Source organism: Bos indicus, chromosome 7 (genome assembly GCF_029378745.1).
Source record: "Bos indicus isolate NIAB-ARS_2022 breed Sahiwal x Tharparkar chromosome 7, NIAB-ARS_B.indTharparkar_mat_pri_1.0, whole genome shotgun sequence".
Lineage (NCBI taxonomy): Eukaryota > Metazoa > Chordata > Mammalia > Artiodactyla > Bovidae > Bos > Bos indicus.
Window position 1 is genome coordinate 31610234 of NC_091766.1, and position 20131 is coordinate 31630364.

The 20131-nt window shown below is 34.6% G+C and overlaps 1 protein-coding gene across 3 annotated transcripts in view; it reads right to left on the reverse strand.

Moving 5' to 3' along the window:
- SRFBP1 (serum response factor binding protein 1) overlaps positions 1-20131 on the reverse strand; it is a 67732-nt gene that overhangs the window by 36461 nt on the left and 11140 nt on the right. For all 3 annotated transcript variants that reach the window (XR_011567596.1, XM_019964657.2, XM_070793267.1), the window contains 2 exons: positions 18276-18364; positions 17191-17263 (listed from right to left, as the gene is read on the reverse strand). Coding sequence is in view for 2 of the 3 variants with exons in the window: in XM_019964657.2 (XP_019820216.2) it covers positions 17191-17263; positions 18276-18364 (162 nt within the window). In the remaining variant the exon portion in view is untranslated. The remainder of the gene's footprint in view (positions 1-17190; positions 17264-18275; positions 18365-20131) is intronic.

A 20131-nucleotide genomic window follows, 5' to 3' on the forward strand; every position in this document is an offset into this window, starting at 1 on the left:
AACAAGTTTAAAATGAGTGAGAGACTAACATTAAACAAGACAAGTAAAACTTGAGCAATTTTACACAACTGTACAAAAATGCTGCAAAATTTTTTCACTAAAAAAAGATGTTTAAATTTATCATAAGTGCCAGAGAAATTAAAAATATCAATAATTTGCTAATCAAATGCTAAGTGAACTTAAGCTTCTGAAACTGGGCTTAAGTAATTTTTTCCTCCATAGACTTCCTTAATGTTCACTTCCTTAATTTCCTTTATGTTCATCTTCCGACTTGTAAGCTTATTCATTAGTGAGCAGGGCTTGTGTTGACTTGTATAAGACACACATTCTTTTGTTTTTCGACATTCAATTCAGCTTTGTTTTCTAGCATCAGCATAACTTCTTTTATTTCAAGTTTCAAATAGTTATGATTATCTAAGCCTTCTTAAAGATGAAATAAAACATTAACTACAATATATGAGTTACTAATCTGTTCATAAAACATCATAATTATTAGGGACTTCAGCTATCACATAATTCTACACCTGTGCAGGAAAGGGTTAAAGTCAGCAGGCGTGGGCTGCTCCAACTGCACATTCCTGAGAAGGCCTAACTTCTTCAGGACTGGCCTTTGGCCAGTTCCTAGGAATTAAGTTCTGAGCCCTTGGCCACAGGCTTACCAAGCTGATCAGGTAGTTTACCCTAGTAATGTGATTTATGGTGACTATGTCTTCACTCTGGGGAGTTGGAGTTTGCGTAGTAGGGAGGAGTCATGCAGGTGATTCATGTCTCTGTGACTGGCTCCCAATAAAACCCCTGACACCAAGGCTCAAGTGAGCTTCCCTGGTAGGCAACACTTTGCAAGTGTTGGCATACATCTCTGCTAGGAGTGTGTCCATGCAACCATACTATACTGGCTGAGGGCATCTACAGGCTTATGTCTGATTTTTCCTAGACTTCCCTTAGGGGCCTTTTTCTTTTGCTGATTTTAATCTGTATCCTTGAATATAAATAAACTGTTATTCTGAGTATAAAAGTTGCTTTTTGTTTTTTTTTCCTGAGTCCTGTGAATCCTTCCAGTGAATCATTCAACCTTGGGCACCCTCAACCATTCAATTTTAAAAAGAGAAAATGAGAAGCCAATAAAGTTTAAGAAACTCATTAATTTAAACTAACATTGCTCAAGTTTCCCACATTAAAGATAGCCATTCACTAATAACCAGACCCAGCAGAACATTTCAGTTCCTTATTCTACAGTGCCAGATGCTATGCAGCAAACTCGGTGGGAATTAGCTAATCTCAAATTTTGATTATTTGGCTATCTCCTTGTCTTTTTTTCTCTCCAAAGGCTTTTGTTTGAACAAATGAATATACCGAGTCATAACTAAACATAAAACTAGTGTGATGTTGTCTCTGGCTGAGTGGGCAAAGTATGTTTGCAACCAAACTATTCTGTATCAGGCTGTGGGGAGGGACACTAAGACGAAAAATAACTTGAAGGCATTAATCAAGCTGATGCTTTTAATTCCAAGAGACTCTCATTAAGGTTGGGCTTTTAATGTAATAAAATATAAAACATGTTTGTACTTTCCAAAATGTGATTAAAACTGGAACATGATATTTTAGATTACGAGGGGTTAATCTCTAATACCAGGGACTTACAAGGTGCCAAGAAAAGTCTGGATTCTTGGAGGTATTTTTTGTCTATTTGGAAATGAAGCAATAAATGCATTTCTCTGAAATAAAGAACCTGAAATAACTCGTGAGAGAGCTATTGACATCCAAATTCATGCTTTTCCACAGATGGGAATGTCATTATGGTTACGCTTCAGTGACAACAAAAACCCTATTTCCTATATACTGTTCTACTGTCTCCTAAATACAGTACCAGATGGAACTTCAATAAGGTTATATTCTGTCACCATATCGCCAAGGGATTTTTCCAAATAAAACATCTCTGTCTTTGTCCTTCACCTATCCCTGTGTTATCTACAGCATTTAATGGCATCTCCAGCCTCTGCTACTCAGGTTAGACAGCTCAGAGTCATCTGATACTGCGGGCCTCCTCGTCACGCCTCTGCTATGCTCCCATCCCCCTTTCCACTACTCTGCTGTGGTGTCTGTTGAATTTAGTTCCTCCTTTGGATTACCATTATTGTACCCACAGAATCAGAACTTCATTATGGATTGTGTGGGTTATAATAACGTAACTGAGTTTCCTGCCTCCACAACCAGTAATTCCAAGGACCATTATGTCACTGTCTTGAATACAGAAAGAAGTCCAAAACCTTTATTCTGGTGTTGAAATCCTTTCATTATCTGGTCTCGGTGCCTCCTTCTAACACTATAATACTCTTTTTCCATAAGTCTTATATGCATTCATTCAGCTTTACATAGAATTCCCTGAATAAGTTTCCTATTCTCCCACCCCAGTATCTTTGCTGCGTGCTTTAACAATTTTTATTGCAAAATGCCTTTCTCTTATCAGTCACCTGGCTTTCTCACGCTTTCTCCCCAATCAAGATCTATTAATGTTTCAACTCTTTGTTTCTGAGTGTCACTGAAATGAAGCAAGGCTTCTTAGAGACATGGCTGAATAGAATCTAAGGCAGAAAAAAGTATAATCCATGCAACGTTCTGTTACGCCAGGAAAGAAAATTGGGTTCTCTCAAAAACTCATAAAAGGTAGCTTAGAAAAGATACTACTGGTCAAATTTGGGTGTCAAAAGAATAATGACAGCAAAGAATCATAACCACACTGACCATATAAGTAGCTGTTTAAACCAGTACCCATCTGAGAGTGAAATGAGGCTCTATTAAAAATAATGCTGGGACAAGTGATGATTACCAGAACACCAGGGAAATCTAGTCATATAGCCACCCTAATCATAACACTTGCCATTTTTTCTCTTTTTCTCTTAAAGCCACTGCAAGCAGACTTTTAGCACGATTATCCCCATCAATCTCATTTTTGTTTTCACCAATCTCCACACTGCTAAATCTAATGAGCAGACCTCAGCACTCCTCTTACTTGAGGAGCATCAGGTGTCTTTTAAGCACCTAGAAAAGGGCATGTCATTTGGTAAATGTTCAGAAACACTTGTTAACAGAATAGATACTGAAGTTATTTTTACCCATTAGGCATTATAAATTGCTAAACTAAGTATCTATTATCTCAGTATTGGGTATAATATATGCCAGACCTGCTAGTAAACCCTGCTTCTGCTCAGGAGCTGAAGGAACTACAAGAGAGTACACTTAGAACTATGTCTTTCCTTCACATTTGTTATTTTTCAATTTTCTAAGTTAAAAACAAAAGACCCCATTAATTTTTATCCATGACTACACTGAGATGTGAATCTAAATCACTATCACAGATAACATAATTTCATTTAGGCAAACTTGTAAAATAATCTAAAAACTTTATAACTCTTGATCTTACAAGTACTTCCTTTACAAATTTTCAAAACAAGCACAATAAAGGCATATAAATTTAAGTGTCCATTCTGTAACCTGTGAAGTTACAGTCACTTTTTTTTTTTAAATTTTATTTTTAAACTTTACATAATTGTATTAGTTTTGCCAAATATCAAAATGAATCCATCACAGGTATACATGTGCTCCCCATCCTGAACCCTCCTCCCTCCCCATACCATTCCTCTGGGTTGTCCCAGTGCACTAGCCCCAAGCATCCAGTCTCGTGCATTGAACCTGGCAGGAAGTTTCTCTTGAGTCCTCAAAGCAGTACTAAGTGGTGCTCCTCCAAGACATCTACCAGTAGATGTATTGTATTCAATACACTGGACTGAAACTGTTTACATGTCCATGTCGCTCATCAGACTCCAAGTTTCTCAAGGGCAAATGCCATACTGATTTCTATATACCTGTAAATTAGTACAGTATTTGGCATACAAAGTACAGACCTAGTACATTTTTGTTGAGCTGAAATAAAGTGCTTTGGCCATCTGGAAGGTTCTGAAGTCATTATAAAAATGTGCAAACTCTTCAGGCAAAGTACAGTTCTAAACATACCAGGTAAAACTTTCATTTTTGGATCCTACGGTACAGAGTAAAAGAATGAGAATGATTTCTGCACTAGTCTAAAGTCATAATGCAACATGGACAATGATGATGGACTGTGTGGTATGCTACGTCTCCAAAAGACCTCTGGTTCAGGAACTCTGTCGTTGAATAGTTTTGGCCTACCTTTAAAAAAATGGTATTGAAGACAATGGCTATCTCAAATAATATTTCATCCATGCAAATTATATGGAGTAAAAGACTACAGAGATTCAAAATCTTGAAAAATTGAAAGAGTACCATACTAGGAACATTGATGTGGCATATTTTATTTAATCCCTACAGCAAATAGTTCAGACAGGAATTATTTCAAATTTTAAGGTGAAGAAACAGACTCAAGGACACAAATTAGTTAATGGTACAAAAACAGTATCAATCCAACTTGTTAAAAATTTCAGGAAATAATGTAAATGGTTTATTCTTCTTCACTGTTAGAATTACACCCTTCTGCATTTTAAAAGTTACCAACTTACTGTTGATTTTAGTTCAAAAAACTACTGAAATTCAAATTCTTAAATCCAAAATTCTTCAACAATAAAATCTCAAACATTAGCATTAGATAGAAAATAAGAAAAAGAAACAAAACATACCAAACAACTTTGATAGAGATCTATCTTCCTTTTGATTAGAAAAATTTAATGGCGCTTTGCTACTACCTCTTCAAATATCTGTTTATAATAGATGTGCGCTTTGCTATTACCTCTTCAAATATCTATCTGTAATAGATCTGTTATTAATATCTGAAACATGTTACTATTGTGCAAAATATCAGGCGCTGTTTAAAAATGCAAATAACCAGAAAGAGTATAGTTTTTAAAATAACATGCAAATGACCTGACATAACACAAGGGAAGATACACTAAAATACAGACTGTTAAAAACTATCACTTAAGAACTATACATATGAAGATGAAGTAGCAGGGCAATTTCTCCTCAGTGTTGTAGCTCTCAATGGTGGGAAAATAAAAAGATACTCAAATTACTGGGAACCTTTCTCAAATTGGCCAAACCTCCCATCCATTATGATATACATGCCAGGCATGAATCTTTGTGCATTTATCCCCTGCCTCCTCCAGTAAAACCACTGTTACAGAGGATGGTGAAGGCTGTGAAAATGATTCACTCTAGTTTTGTAAAGAGCATGTAAGAGTTGGTGAATTCTGCCTTGTTATCAATAAAGCCCATGAAACTTAAAAACAGGATAATGTACAAAGTATGTGGAGGAGATACAACGCCAACCGTAATATGCAGACAAAAATGATCAGGAAGAGAGAGACCAACTGATAAAAACCTTTAAATACCCACAAGGAATTAGATCTGGTCTGGTAGACAACAGGAAAAGCTAACTTAGGTTGATTATTATGAGAATGATATAACAAAACAAAGTAGGTTTACTATTAGAAAATTTTACCAATTTCAGGTTTTTGCTGGCAGCCAGTTCAAAGCATTACTAAAGAATATACTAAAGATCAGTACTCTACTGATCTTTATATAATATATAAAGTATATTATACTAATAGTACAGTACTCTCCCCTTATCTGTGGTTTTGGTTTCTGCGGTTTCAGTTACCCACAGTAAACGGCAGTTCAAAAATAAAAAATTCCAGAAATAAACAATTCATAAATTTTAAATGATGAGCCATCACTCGAGTAGGGTGATGAAATCTTGTGCCATTCTGATCTGTCCTGCCTGGTACATCAATCATCTGTTTGTCCAGGTTTCATGCTCATTAGTCATTCAGAAGCCATTCCTATCAGACTGAATGCTGAGGTATCACAGAGCCTCGGAGCAGTGACACTGGCAATTTGGATATGCTAAAGAGAAGCAGTAAAGTGCTTTCTTTAAGTGAAAACATGAAAGTTCTTGAAAATAATAATAATAATAAATCCTATATTGAGGTTGGTAAGATCCACAGTAAGAACAAATTTTCCATCCATGAAATTATCACGGAAAAAAAAAAAAAAGAAATTCAAGCTAGTTTTGCTGCTGAGCCTCAAACTGCAAAAATCATGGATAAGTGCCTAGTTAAAATGGAAAAGGTATTAAATTTGTTGATGGACAACAGGAACACAAAACACATTTCAAGTCATGGCCGTGGGCTGCACCAGAAAGCCCTGAGCCTACAGGAAGACCACAGCCAGAGACTTACTGAAACAGGTGACACTAGCTTCACTGCAAGTAAGGGACGATTACACAGATTCAGTAACAGGTTTGGACTGAAAACTGTAAAAATTACTGGAAAGCTGCATTTGCCAATCAAGAAGCCTCTGCCACATTTTTGGCAGAGTTGAAGAGGTTGATAAAGGAGAGAGATCAACATTCACATAACTTTTATTACAGTCTACTGTTAAAGTTGTTCCATTTTATTATTAGTTACTATTAATCTCTTACTGTGCCTAATCTGTAAACTAAACTTTACTGCAGGTATTTACATTTAGGAAAAAACGCAATATTTATAGGATTGGTTTGAAACTGTTAGTCACTCAGTCATGTCCAACTCTTTGCAACACCGTGGACTGCAGCCCGCCAGGCTCCTCTGTCCGTGAAATTTTCCAAGCAAGATTACTGGAGTGGATAGCTGCTCCCTTCTCCAAAGGATCTCCACAACACAGGGATCAAATCTGGGTCTCCTGCACTGCAGGCAGATTCTTTACCATACTAGGCAGCAGGGAAGTCCATAGGATTGGATACCATCTTCCACTTTAGGCATCTACTGAGGGTCTTGGGGAATGTGCAGATAAAGGACTATTATACTGCCTGACTTTACTTCCATCTTGACTTGCATTCATGTTTAAAGCTGAAGTTTTGTATTTTAAAAACAGAATTCATCTTTCAACTATAAATTATTTTCAAGATATGAAAATAATTAGACACAAAAATAATTACAATTTCAGTGTGCTAAAAACAACTTGTACAATTCGACAGTCCAAACATTTGCATTTCACTTAAAAATAGTAACTAAGCATAAACATCATCAAATAATTTAGTCAAATGAAACTCTAAAACCACCTTATCTCTCACAATAGAACACTTTTTAGAAAACAGAATAGGACATTTTTATCCTTCTTTCCCCTGATCTAAACTGTTCTTGGCACATAAAATGACTCACTTCTGTCATGTTCAAAGAGGCAGGCAGAGAGAATGAGATAAGAGTAATTCTATCAACCCAGAGACTCTACACAGAACACTTCTGCATTCTAAAATAAGTCAGAGTAAACAGATTTTTTCATTCTAGAGATTCTTTTCTAACAAAATGGCTGGCTTTGGGGATAAAAGTTAACCATTTTTGAGTGGAATCCAAACATTTGTTTAAACGGGCATTATTTAGTGGCAAATTTATAGGGAGTAAACAAAATACTTAAACACCATATTTAGAATAACATGTTGAGAATAAGAACAATTAGAGAAGGTGAGATAATATATAGGTATTATTTTTTATTATTTAATAAGTATGTCAAAAACAGGATAAATTATAGCTTGGTATGAATATAATAAATGTACTTTACTCCTGAATTTTTTTTAATCTATATATCTTTGCAACTTTAGATTTCTTAACCCAACAACAAAGAGCTAAGGAAACGAAGAAACAAACAAAACCTCAAATTTAATGAATAATTATATAAGATCATAGCAAATATTCCCCACAGTGTAGCACCTAGAAAATGCATCAAAAGGCAGGAAATTGTTAGGGAAATTGCATTAGGTGCCTGAGGCAGTCTTTCTCTGTAATTTTAGAATTATGACTTAGATATAGGGATGTTCTAAAAGGGTTATAGGCATGTATTAAGAAAGAGAGCAATCTTTAACTGAAAGAATAAGGAACAATCTTTCAAAGTCTCTAGAAAGTCACATTATTTGTTATTACAAGTTCTAATTCCTTCAAAGTATTTTCTCTAGAACCTTCAAATTTGAAGCAAACTTTTCCAAGGGCATATATGATAACAAAATACATACTCATTTCTTAATTATATTTCTAAGTGTTAATAGTTTAAGGAACCTGTATCAATAGGATGTTACATTCAAGTATGTTTTTAAAGTGAAAGTGAAAGTTGCTCAGTCATGTCCGACTCTTTGCGACCCCATGGACTATGGACTACTGCTACAGTCCATGGAATTCTCCAGGCCAGAATACTGGAGTGGGTAGCCTTCCCCTTCTCCAGGGGATCTTTGCAACCCAGGGATCGAACCCAGGTCTTCCACATTGCGGGCAGATTCTTTACCAGCTGAGCCACAAGGGAAATACAGTGCCAAACTGAGTAAGGAATAAAACTTTTTTGAAATATAATCACTGTTATCAGTACATAATCCCAAGGGAATTGATTATTTTGGTATTTAGCTTCCAGACATTATTTCTAAATATTAAATTTACACACAAAAGCCTTTATGGATAACAAGACATTCTGTATCTTTAGGAAGTCCCAACTATTCTAATTATACCAAATTAAAAATGAATACTATTTTTCAACTCAAAGGAGCAATGATGATACAGTATTTCACCAGTATTTTTACTTTTCTATTAAAAACACAATGCAAAAGCACATTTATCATACCTTTATCAATCTTGATAAAAAAACTGTGTACTTCTTTTTTTTTGTTTGTTTGTTTTTTTTGTACTTAATTCTTAAGAGAGGTTAGGTTAGTAGAGTGTTAAGAACACAGGTTATTGATATAGATAGACATAGACTGAAGAACTCTGAGCAAAGCAATTAACACTTAAATCCCCAGTTTCCACCTCATTAAAACGGGGTTAAACAGGAACCTTTATGAGTTAATAAGATTACAAATAATACATGTAGATTGTAGCAGAAAATATGACATAGAGCAAGTGCTAAATAATAACTAAAATTACTAAGCTATTTATGAGCAGTATCCTTATATCTGAAATTGAGCTTCACAGTGCTATAAATAATATGTAAGTCTTGGATATGAAGTTGTTACATGAAACACTGTTCTTGCTGTCTAATTGGGATTCAATTAAATACTATCAAGGAAATCACATCAGTTTGAAAAATCAGTAATTTTTAAATTAAACTTTCCCAAGAAACATTCCTCAATTAATTACTAGCTAAAAGCAATCTTTTCTCTTCCATAATTTTCAAAGACCTTATCATAACTTGGAGGTACTTGCAGATCTGTATGCATTGTTCTTGTGCTCTATTTATCTAGTCTACCTTTTTGAAAACAGAATCATACTTATTCTTCAGGTTCCAACTCAGTACCACAATTCTGTAAGATCTTCCCTAAGTCCTAAAAGTAATTAAATAAATTGATCCTTTCTCTAGGTTCTTACAACTTTTTGACTGTAACAGGGTATGGCATATATTATAGAGACTAACATGCTTTTTCCCCAGAGAACAATGTGTTCCCTGACAGCAGAAATCTATTAATCTACACATATAATAGGCTCTAATTTAAAAGACATTTAACCAACCTGAGTATACAGTATGGAATTTATAACAGCTGTACTGTAAATTCCTAATTGTTTTTTTTTCTTTATACTTTCTTCTTTTCTGGTTGCAAATTTCATGGGTCTTAAAGATATATGATCATTAATAAACTAGGATGCTATCTTAGATTGTGATGAACAGCAGAAAACTATAGTTACTGATTCACTACAACCAAAACTCATAAGTTCTACTATATTTTAATATACCAAGTTTCAACGAAAATCAAGAATTTTAAAAAGTGAGAATTTCTCTCTCAACCTCACTCATATATAAAATTAAAATGCCTTTTAAGGAGTTTAGTTTTTATAGAAGGGGAGAATAAAAGAGAAATATATATTTTCAATGCAAATTGCTAAAAAACATTTTTAATTGAATTAATTACTACTTGGGATTATTTTTGTTTCTTGGAAGACTACATAGTTTACATAATTTAGTGGCAGGTAGAGAAAAAAATAAAATTCTTCACAGGCAAGAAAAATTTTCTCTTGTCACAAAATACTGATTGAACAGCAAGCCACTAACACGAGGTATTCTAACATAGAAAAAAATATAGAGAGAGCTTCCATCACAATAGAAATCTGGCAACATAAAATATATGTTCAAAGTAAGGAATTTAAATGTTTAAAAATAATCTGTCTCCATTTAACCCAAAATTCAGGTGATATCCCAGATGAATAGAAAGAAAACCTCATTAAAAGAACAGTTACTTACTATTCTTATTGCTGCTTTTCTCTTGGGCCCTTTGTCTTCCACTGGGTATTTCCAACAATGCTGTAATATTTGCTCCTTTTCTCAATCACTGCATTATTCCATATTGGAATTAGGACAGTAGTATTGGTTGTCCAAATTTTTAAAAATTAATAGTTGAAAGGGGCTTTGGGTACTTTCACAGTTAGTTGGAACGTCATGCCAAGGTTGTAAGTTCAAATTTCCAAAATTACAAAACTTAAAAAATCAAATCAAAACAAAACAGAAAAAACAATATACATTTTGGGGGAAAAAAAACTCATATGATACTCCTTCCTTCCTACCCCTAAATCCTGTTTACACACTAAGTAAGTAGCCTTTGAACTAGGCTTAACTGGACTGAAGCAATTCCAAAGTAAGTTTTTCATTTTAAAATTAAGTGTACATGACTCAGTAAGTGGTAACAGTACTTCATCAATTTTACCAACAAGGACCTGTACCTTTTCATTTTCAAATAAAAGCAAGGAGGTTAAAAAGCAGGGAATGGATACCACTTTTATTTGCTACAACTGCTCTTATTTAAAACACAAAAATACTTTAAGGCCACCACAGACTTGACATAACATCTTTAATATCAAAGCAGCTTACAATGAAAACCATGACTCCTACATATTAAAAAATGCAACACTGCTAAGGATTTCAGGAATATAAACTATTCAAAATACTGGCTTCAAGCTGCAGGATCCACATGCCAAGAAAGCAAACTGGAATTCCAATGTGATGATCTGTTACTAAATGATGTTGTATGAGTGTGAGGAGAGCGGTATATACTGGTCCCTTGCCCTTTTAAAATACCACTATGACTTCCTGTTTATCATTTCAAATGTCACAAGCTGAGTACAGAAGGATATTAAATCAGGGCATCCTGCTCTGCCTTCAGAAGCAATAAAAGTTCTCCCTTAAAAAAAACAAAACTGAATTAGAAGTTAAATGGTCTTAGGAGTGCTGGTTAAGCTGACTATAAAATGAACAGCCTATTCATTCTTTGGTTTCTGATAATTAACATTAAAACCAACAAACAAAAACACACTATCCTAAGTTGACAATTTTTATTGAGGATCTTTAAAGTTACCTAAAGGTTTAAAAAATTATTTATTACTTGATTTCTACAATGCATTAGAGAAAAATAATCTAAATAAAAAGTACAGATTTATAAGAGACTTACAGGTCATAGTGCTGAACCTGTAACTATAGAAGACCATAATGTGGGTTATGCTCGAGTATGGAAACCACACAAGAAACAGAAACATTATGCCTCTTTCATACTTGGACCAGTGTTTGCAGCTTCTAGGTTTCAGACATAAAGGAAGAAAATATGAATGTGGAAACATTTCAAACTTTTGAGATTTTAATATCATTTTACAGAAACAATCAAGACAGGGAAGGGGAAGAATAGAAGGCATGCTTAGGATGACATGAGCAAGAACAAAACCCCTTCTGGTTCTATCAGCACAATTCTGCAAGGTATTCTAGACTCTAGAATTGAGACAACTTGAAAAATTCATTAGTGATTAGGATCTAATAGGTGAGTTTACACTTTACAAATAATATTGCTAATTTTGTAAACAAGAACAACAATATAAACACTTAGTTCATCACTCTGTTCTCTTGAGACAGTTTCTTCACTTGGTTTCCTAGATACCATACTCTCTTGGTTCTCTTTCTCCTTCACTATCTACACTTTCTCAGTCTATTTATTCTGTCTCTCTAAGATCTAAACTCTCAGTGTTGTGGGGTGCTCAGTCCTCTTCTCTAGCAATTTATAATTACTTTGAACTTTGGCTACTTCCATTTCTGGGAATGACAGACCAAGGTACTAGCAGATAACATGATTAACCCTTCCTTCAAAAAACAAAGTAAAGCAAAAATGAAAACTGGGCACACTACAAAAAACCTTCTCTGAAGGTAAAGCAGAGTAAATGCAAGAAGGCAGAGTCTGATGCAGTGTCAAAGCGCACTACGAATACAGATGGAAAGCTGTACAAATAAGTCACAACCTCTTAAGAATGTAACCTAAAACTAACTGCATTCTTCATGGTTCAGAAGCAGTGGCCAAGGAACACATGGAACCCATGTGAAGCCTAGGTACATTACCCGCTCAGAGAGTAGGGGAAACCCAGAAGAGACGGAACCATACAAGGGGTTCTGAAACTTGAACAACTCATCAAAGAAACAGATTCAGTTCATCTCACCAAAAGGCAAAAGATCCGAACTGAAGCTAAAAGTGCTATCCAAGAAACACTGTTTGAAATTCAAGTGAAAGTTGCTCAGTCATGTCCAACTCTGCGACCCCATGGATTATACAGTCCATGGAATTCTCCAGGCCAGAATACTGGAAAGGGCAGCCTTTCCCTTCTCCAGGGGATCTTTGCAACCCAGGGATTGAACCCAGGTCTTTTGCATGGCAGGCAGAATCTTTACCAGCTGAGCCACAGTTTGAAATAAAAGCCTACTCCAAAAAGCCACCATTCACTGGAGAAGAATAACCAAACCCTGAATCTCTATCATTTAATCTTCGTAAAGTTCAGAGTACAATGCAAAATTATCCAGCATATGGTACTTCCCTGGCAATCCAGTGGTTAGGACTCCATGCTTGCACTGGCAAGGGGCATGGGTTCGATCTCTGATAAGGAAATAGATACTGCAGCATGCTGCACAGTGCAGCCAAAAACAAAACAAAAACCCCCTCAAATTACTCAGCAGATGAAGAACCAACAAAAACAACCATCTTTTCCTCTCTGAAAGCAAAAATGGCTATTATCCCTTTCCTATGATGCTAAAAGGAGAAGGCAATGGCAACCCACTCCAGTACTCTTGCCTGGAAAATCTTATGGACAGAGGAGCCTGGTGGGCTGCAGTCCATGGGGCCGCTAAGAGTTGGATATGACTGAGCGACTTCACTTTCACTTTTCACTGTCATGTACTGGAGAAGAAAATGGCAACCCACTCCAGTGTTCTTGCCTAGAGAATCCCAGAGACGGGGGAGCCTGGTGGGCTGCCGTCTGTGGGGTCGCACAGAGTCGGACACAACTGAAGTGACTTAGCAGTAGCAGCAGCAGCACCATGATGCCAAAAAAGAAAATCCTTTCAATGGATTAAAATCTTATGAGATAAATTAAAAAAAAAAAAATCCCAGCACAGAAACAGAAACAAAAAAACTGGTAACTGATTCAGTCACAGAACATCAGTCACTGGGTGAAAAGACCACAGGATATTCATATAATCTCAAAGTTACCATTTTACAGATGACTTAACAAATGCTAAAACAGAAAAAGGAGCCTTTAAAAGGGAGGAATCTGTCAGACAACATCTAAACCAAGTGTTTGGAACTCACCATTGCCAGTAAGGGATAAACATGTATGTGATACAATGTATTATTATTATTACACCATAACATTACAATTTTCCTTTAGTTTTGAAATATTTTCCAAAAAGTTAGAGGGAAATACAAACAAAAAGAAAAAAATTGCAAAAAGGTGTATTTTTACAAATCAGAGAGAGAAGAATTAAAACAGCTGCCTTGCCATCTGTTCTCTTTTCTTACCAGGAAGAAACTCAGGGAAAGGTAGAAGATGGAGTTTAATGTGTAGTTGAAAATCTAGGTATAAGTTGCATATAACTTAGAAACAGGCCATGATGGAGCACAAGACAAAGCAATTCTAACAGCTGATAAAGTGCAAAGGATGCTTTTAATAAGAGATTGAAACATGCAAAAACAGAAAAAGAATGGAACAAAAGGTGAAAGAGTTTTAACACAGAGAAGAGTAGCAGACAGAGCAAGATCTCACATATAAATTTTCATTGTATACGAATACTTAGCATAAAGAAAATTAATGGCCTCAGAGAAGTGAAGAAAAAAAAGTTAACTGGGTATATTTAGCTGTGAGGAAATAAAGAATCTGAAAACTCATCACACATCTTTGGACCTTTTTTCCTTAGAAAGCTTCATGTTTATTATATTACCTCTTTACTGGTGGCTTAGATGGTATGGTAAAGAATCTGCCTACCAATGCAGGAGACTCAGGTTCAATCCCTGGGTCAGGAAGATCCCTTAGAGGAGGAAATGGCAACTCACTCCAGTATTCTCCCCTGGGAAATCCCATGACACAAGAGCCTGGTGGGCTATAGTTTATGGGGTTGCAACGAGTCGGACACCACTGAGCAACTAACTCATCCAATCTTTAGGAGATAGAGTCTACATATATTTCTGAAGTTCTCATTTTAATGAAGGAGCATAGTGAAATGGCTAACACTATCAACTTTGTAGTTAGTTACAACTAGATCATTACCTAACAACTATTTGACCGAGAACAAGCTGCTGAACTTCTCTAAGCCTGTTTCCTACTCTGTAAGATGGAGATAATGATATCTACTTGATGAGATTGTGAATATAAAACACACAATACAGTGCCTGGCACATAGTAAAGAATAAAAGCTAGTTATTTAACCCTTATTATTGAGAAGAAAGATTTCTTGTACATTTTTATTAATTTCATTCTATGCTTTAATTTTACTGTCTCCTTCTCTAGCTAAACAACCTAGAAATCTAAGTCAAAAAGCTACCTTAATATCCAAAGAGAAAAGAACTGTTTCAGAAGCCAGTGTATATATACCAGAATCAAAGTTAAAAGTGTGAATACTATTAGAAAAGGCAGCAAGATTTCTTTCACATTCATACATTAAAGGCTATAAAACTGGAATCTATCATTTTATAGTATCATAAAGACCAGGCAATTTTTTTCCTTGACCAGAAAAAACAAACTCTTATTTCTAAAAATATCTCAGGTTTTCTTCTTAAGGAAGTCCTCTTGCAACAAAATACCCTATTATCATAGAAAGCAAGTATAGGACAAGACCATAAAAATGTAGTGGTATATGAGCCGAGGAAAAAATTCATGTGGAAAAATGAGTAAGAAAAGGTTTTTTCTTCAAAGTTAATTGAGACTGTGAGCTTTCTGTTTTGTGACTATTTCTTTGATACTCCCATGTACATGATAAAACATTCCCTTAAGAAATTACAAATGATCTTTCAATTTAAAAATGTTTTATGTATGTGCTTCTTTTAGAAAGAAAAGTAGACCAATTTTGTAAAAGAACCATAACTGAAGAATGAAATTTGACATGCAAGGAAAGCAAACATATAGACTTACTTTTTTCTAGTTTTTATATTTAGATTTAATCCATTTTTTAAACAGCACTGTGAAAGTTGAAGGTAGAGTATCCAAATTAAACTACCCTAACCACTGACATTGACTCAAGAAATATATATACTATTAATTTTATGAATTCAAGGACTATATCAGGCAGTGAATTTTAGCTTTCTATGAGGCAACAATTCCATAGTGGTCTTTTATAAACACAAGGAAAAACAGAAACAAACAAAAACTATAATCATGACAGTAATCTTAAAAACCTATGAACTTTATCAGTAAGTCTGATTTTCTACTGCTGATGAGGTTTAAGAATTACAGAAAACAAGTTTCACATATAGATCAAATAGGACAACTTAGTCCCTAATTAACTAAATTAAATTCACTATTGAGTTATGGAAGGCATGTAGTTTAAAGATTAATGAATATCTTTTGTTTCTAAACTCCTGATACAATGCACAGAGGTTTACTGTATATAATCCATCCTTTCCACAGTAAAATAAAATCACCAATTATATAGTAGCTCAAAGCCTCTGAATAATTTAGGACTACAAAAATGACTATTCAGAAGAAATTACAGGGAAAAGTTTAGGTAAGGAATGTAATTTAGTAAGGAGCTTGGTTAAGAGAAAGTGAAAGACAACAGCACAAATCATAACTTCTTACCTTAGTGTTATCCTCAAAAATCTCTAAAGATTTTATTTCTCATAGGAATTTTATGGGAAAAAAAGTCTAGATGATGTATAAAACAAAGTGATACAAATAATAATTAAGAGTCAAATATAGAGTATTTTGAATGAATGGCTGGACAGTAAGAGTATTAAAACTTATGACATATCAAATGGATGCCATGAATTTTATGGTCCTGTGAAAAACAATACAAATTGAGGGAAAAAAGCCACAAAAACCATACCTCACACCAAAGAATCATGTCCTACATCTGTTTCTATTCAGATCAACTATGGTAACTTTGTCTTATAGGACACTTTATCATCCTTTCAAAAGGAAAAAAACAGTGAGAAGTTTTGATAATCTAACTCAATTAAAATATTGTTAGAGATTTCTCTTGCTTTTTTATCTATCTCAAAACTTAGAAGTTCTACCAAAATGTAATAGTCAAACATACATGCAAAATGACCCTGCAATTAAGGTAATTGCTGGTACCAAATGTTGTTTTTAAGTTCTTCAATAAAACAGTCTTCCAGACATTTAATAGTATGTCATTTGGTAAATGAAAGTTTCCACAAAGAACAGCGAGAAGACCTAAAAATTATGCTAGAGAAGAGTCTGGCTGAAAGAAACGAAAATACGGATCATTTTGGTCCAATACTAATTTTATTTCAAGTTACTACAGAGCTGAATAAAATGGTGATGCCACCACACAAAAATTTATTGAGCTGGCAATAGGCAAAGCATGATGTCAGCCATCAATATCACCATCCACATTACCAAACAACAGGAACTTAACTTAGACTTCATGCCTAAACTTTTAGTAAAAATAAAAACCTTAGGTATGAAGCATTATTAAATATAGAAGAGTTTAATCTGGCAGTTTTGACTCAAATTAATCTAGTACTTTAATAACTTAAGTAAAAAACATAAAATAATGCAAACAAATCTAATTTTCTAAATGTAGTGCTACATTCTTCACCAAACAGATCCACACAAACAAGCCTTAGCCAACTCACAGTTATATTCAATAAATAACACCGAACACACATACACAAAATGCAGCTGACAGGAGACATGGAAACACACATATACACAACTCCGCATAAGTTCTTACCTTCATGGCACGAATTTCTTCGAGCAATCGTTGTGCTCGTCTTTGGTTTTTTAACAATGCATCTTCACTACCCCTGCAAAAGACACATTATAATACGTAGCCAGAAAAAAGCATGTATTTTAGACTAGTATCATAATAAAAAGTCCTCCATTTCTTTTGGAAAAGCTTAATAATCTCTAAATAACAAGCATTCTGTCATTCTGCACTGCCCTTTCCCCCATCCAAAACACACTCCAACTCCATCAACAAACCCAAGATTTTGGCATTATATTAATGACTATTATCACTGATAGCTTGTCTTCTAATTCCTTAATAGGAAAGCCAAATAACACTTTCCAGTCAATTAATAGCACATTGCATTTCATGTAAGCGATAAGCTTGGATACAATTAAATGAAAATTTGTTTTCTGGAATTAAATAAATACCTAAAGAAATTAAATATATAATTGTATCAGAGGAGAGCTACCTTATGAAACACACACACACAAATAAGAAATTAACCAGAAACAAAACATGTTTGAAGACTCTGTAAGTATTCACGCTTTAAAGCATAAGAAGTATAAATAACATACTTTTGTTCTCATACTAGTGATACCAAAAATATAAAACATTATTTTTTCAAAAAAATTAAATGGAACATAATGTTTTGACAAATACTTCCAAAAGGTACTAAAGATTTCAAATTAATCAGCAATTCAAGGAATACAGTGATATAAAATCTTCATAATTGATTCAGAGTATCACTTGATTTGCTAACCTATATGAAAAACATCTTAAAAGAATAACTTCTAATAACATAAAAAATATAAAAAACTTCAAAGACTTTTCAGTTTGACAAAGCCAAAAGAAGAGTTTTGAAAACAGAATTTATCCTGTCTTAAGTGAATATGTTCTGAACTATGTAAGCACATGCTGACACAGCACATTTTATCTCACTCAAGATCTATCCACATATAAAACAAAGTGCTGTAAGAGTAAGAAATTTAATTAATCCTCTAGGCCCCACCCTCAAATTTTGTAAATACTGAACAAAAACAACTTTCAACATTTTGTTAGTCACAGGACCATAACATTAAATGACTAACTTTTTTGACTTCAGTCTGCCAACACTCCTGACAAGTTTTCGGATAACCAAAACTCGGATTCTCTTCACTTCTTTTCTCATCTTCACAACCTTCAAGGAATAAAGCCAAAATTAGAGAGGGTCTTAATTCAAGAGAGAATATACCTTATAGTGCATACTAATAATGCAGAATATGCCTGCCACTTCGGCAGAGTTTCGTTTAACTGTATTTATAGCTTGATGAAATCTAACTTCTTTCGTAACAGTGAAGGAATAAGAAATAAATCAACATTCTAAACAAGTGTATGAGGACTTACGAGAAACATCTCATGATTTAAAACACAAAACAGAGCATTCCCAGTGGCTAGTGTTTTAAATTACACTTATATCTTGTTGGGTTTGGCACACAATAAACTGTGAACTCACTGAGATCAGAGACCATCATATTTATCTCTAAATCCTTGTGGTTTAAAACAAAGCTTCACCTAAAAACTGTAGGAATTTAATTTACTGAATGAGCATTTGTATTAACAAAAGCAAATGCATGAAAGTGATTTTATTTTACTTATTTTTAGCACATCCCTTTAATTTATATTTAACAAATCATTTGAAGCATAACTTGAAAAACACAAGGGCAGACACCATGCAAGCACACACAGACACTTTAAATTACTCCATTAGAGAACAATGCTGAGCTCTAAGAATCAAAAAAGCCCAAAACCAAAAAACTGTTGGCCAAGAGAAAGAACTATTCTAATGATAAACAACTACATGTTATTAGTGCAATGGGATGCTACCATTCTGAGTTCCTGTTTTCTCCATCATTGTTAAGAGGCATACATATATAATTCCTCCTGTAATGTCCTTCATCCCATTCTCCACTTTAAGAACTACATGAAATTCAGTTTGGATGTATCATTCCTGTGAAATCTTCAACGACTTCTTCAGTAGGAGAGTCATCCTCTCCCTGGAGTTGCCACTATGCCTGTAGGCAGCGCTACCACCGCACTGTCACTATTGCTCATAAAACGGTCTTTTTCTATAACCTCCCAAAGGGCAGGGCCCTTGCAATATTTACATAATGTATTCTGTGCCTTGCAAGCAAGAGTGTCTGGCATGTACAATTCTCAAAGTCTTCTTGCCAAAGTAACAGTAGTAACATCATTCTGTTTTTACAAGGCTCTTGTATTTAGCTGTTACTTTTTTACCCTTCATTAATATCATTCATCCCCTTATTCATTGACAATATGGGTGACCAACCCACAATTTCTCTCCACCATAAGTTTTGCCATTATTCTGGGTGATGCAGATGTCCCAGAATTATTAAGGTGTCCACTTGAATAATCTACCCAATATTATAGCCTCATTCCTTGATTTCCTCCTTTCTAATGGCTTAATCTGTTCCATCACAGCCACCCACTTTCATGGTCACACTGTAGTCCCTGTCATTGTTCATGATTATTCAATTTCTAAAACCAATTTAAATTCTATACACTGAGATCAAAACTGCTTTCAGCTTGCATGTTCAACCCCAGCCACCACAAAGGTGTAACGATTTCACTGGAACCACCAGTTCACTGACCCCTATTACTTTTCCTCAAATGATTAGTCCTTTTCAATTTCCTTCTCTTATCTAGTTTAGGTACATAACCAACACTTGCCAATATATTATACTCATGCCTCTGGCTAGTGTATCCTGGATAAAAACAATATTCTGAGTTCTTTATCACAGTACCCCAAGAGCCATGAAACATCTGAGATATTCTATCTACTAGATATCTATCATAATTAACCTCAAATGAGTCCTTACTCTTCTTATCATACATAAATACCTACTTTGGTCAATTCACTTTACAATCATTATTCTAAATCTGTGCC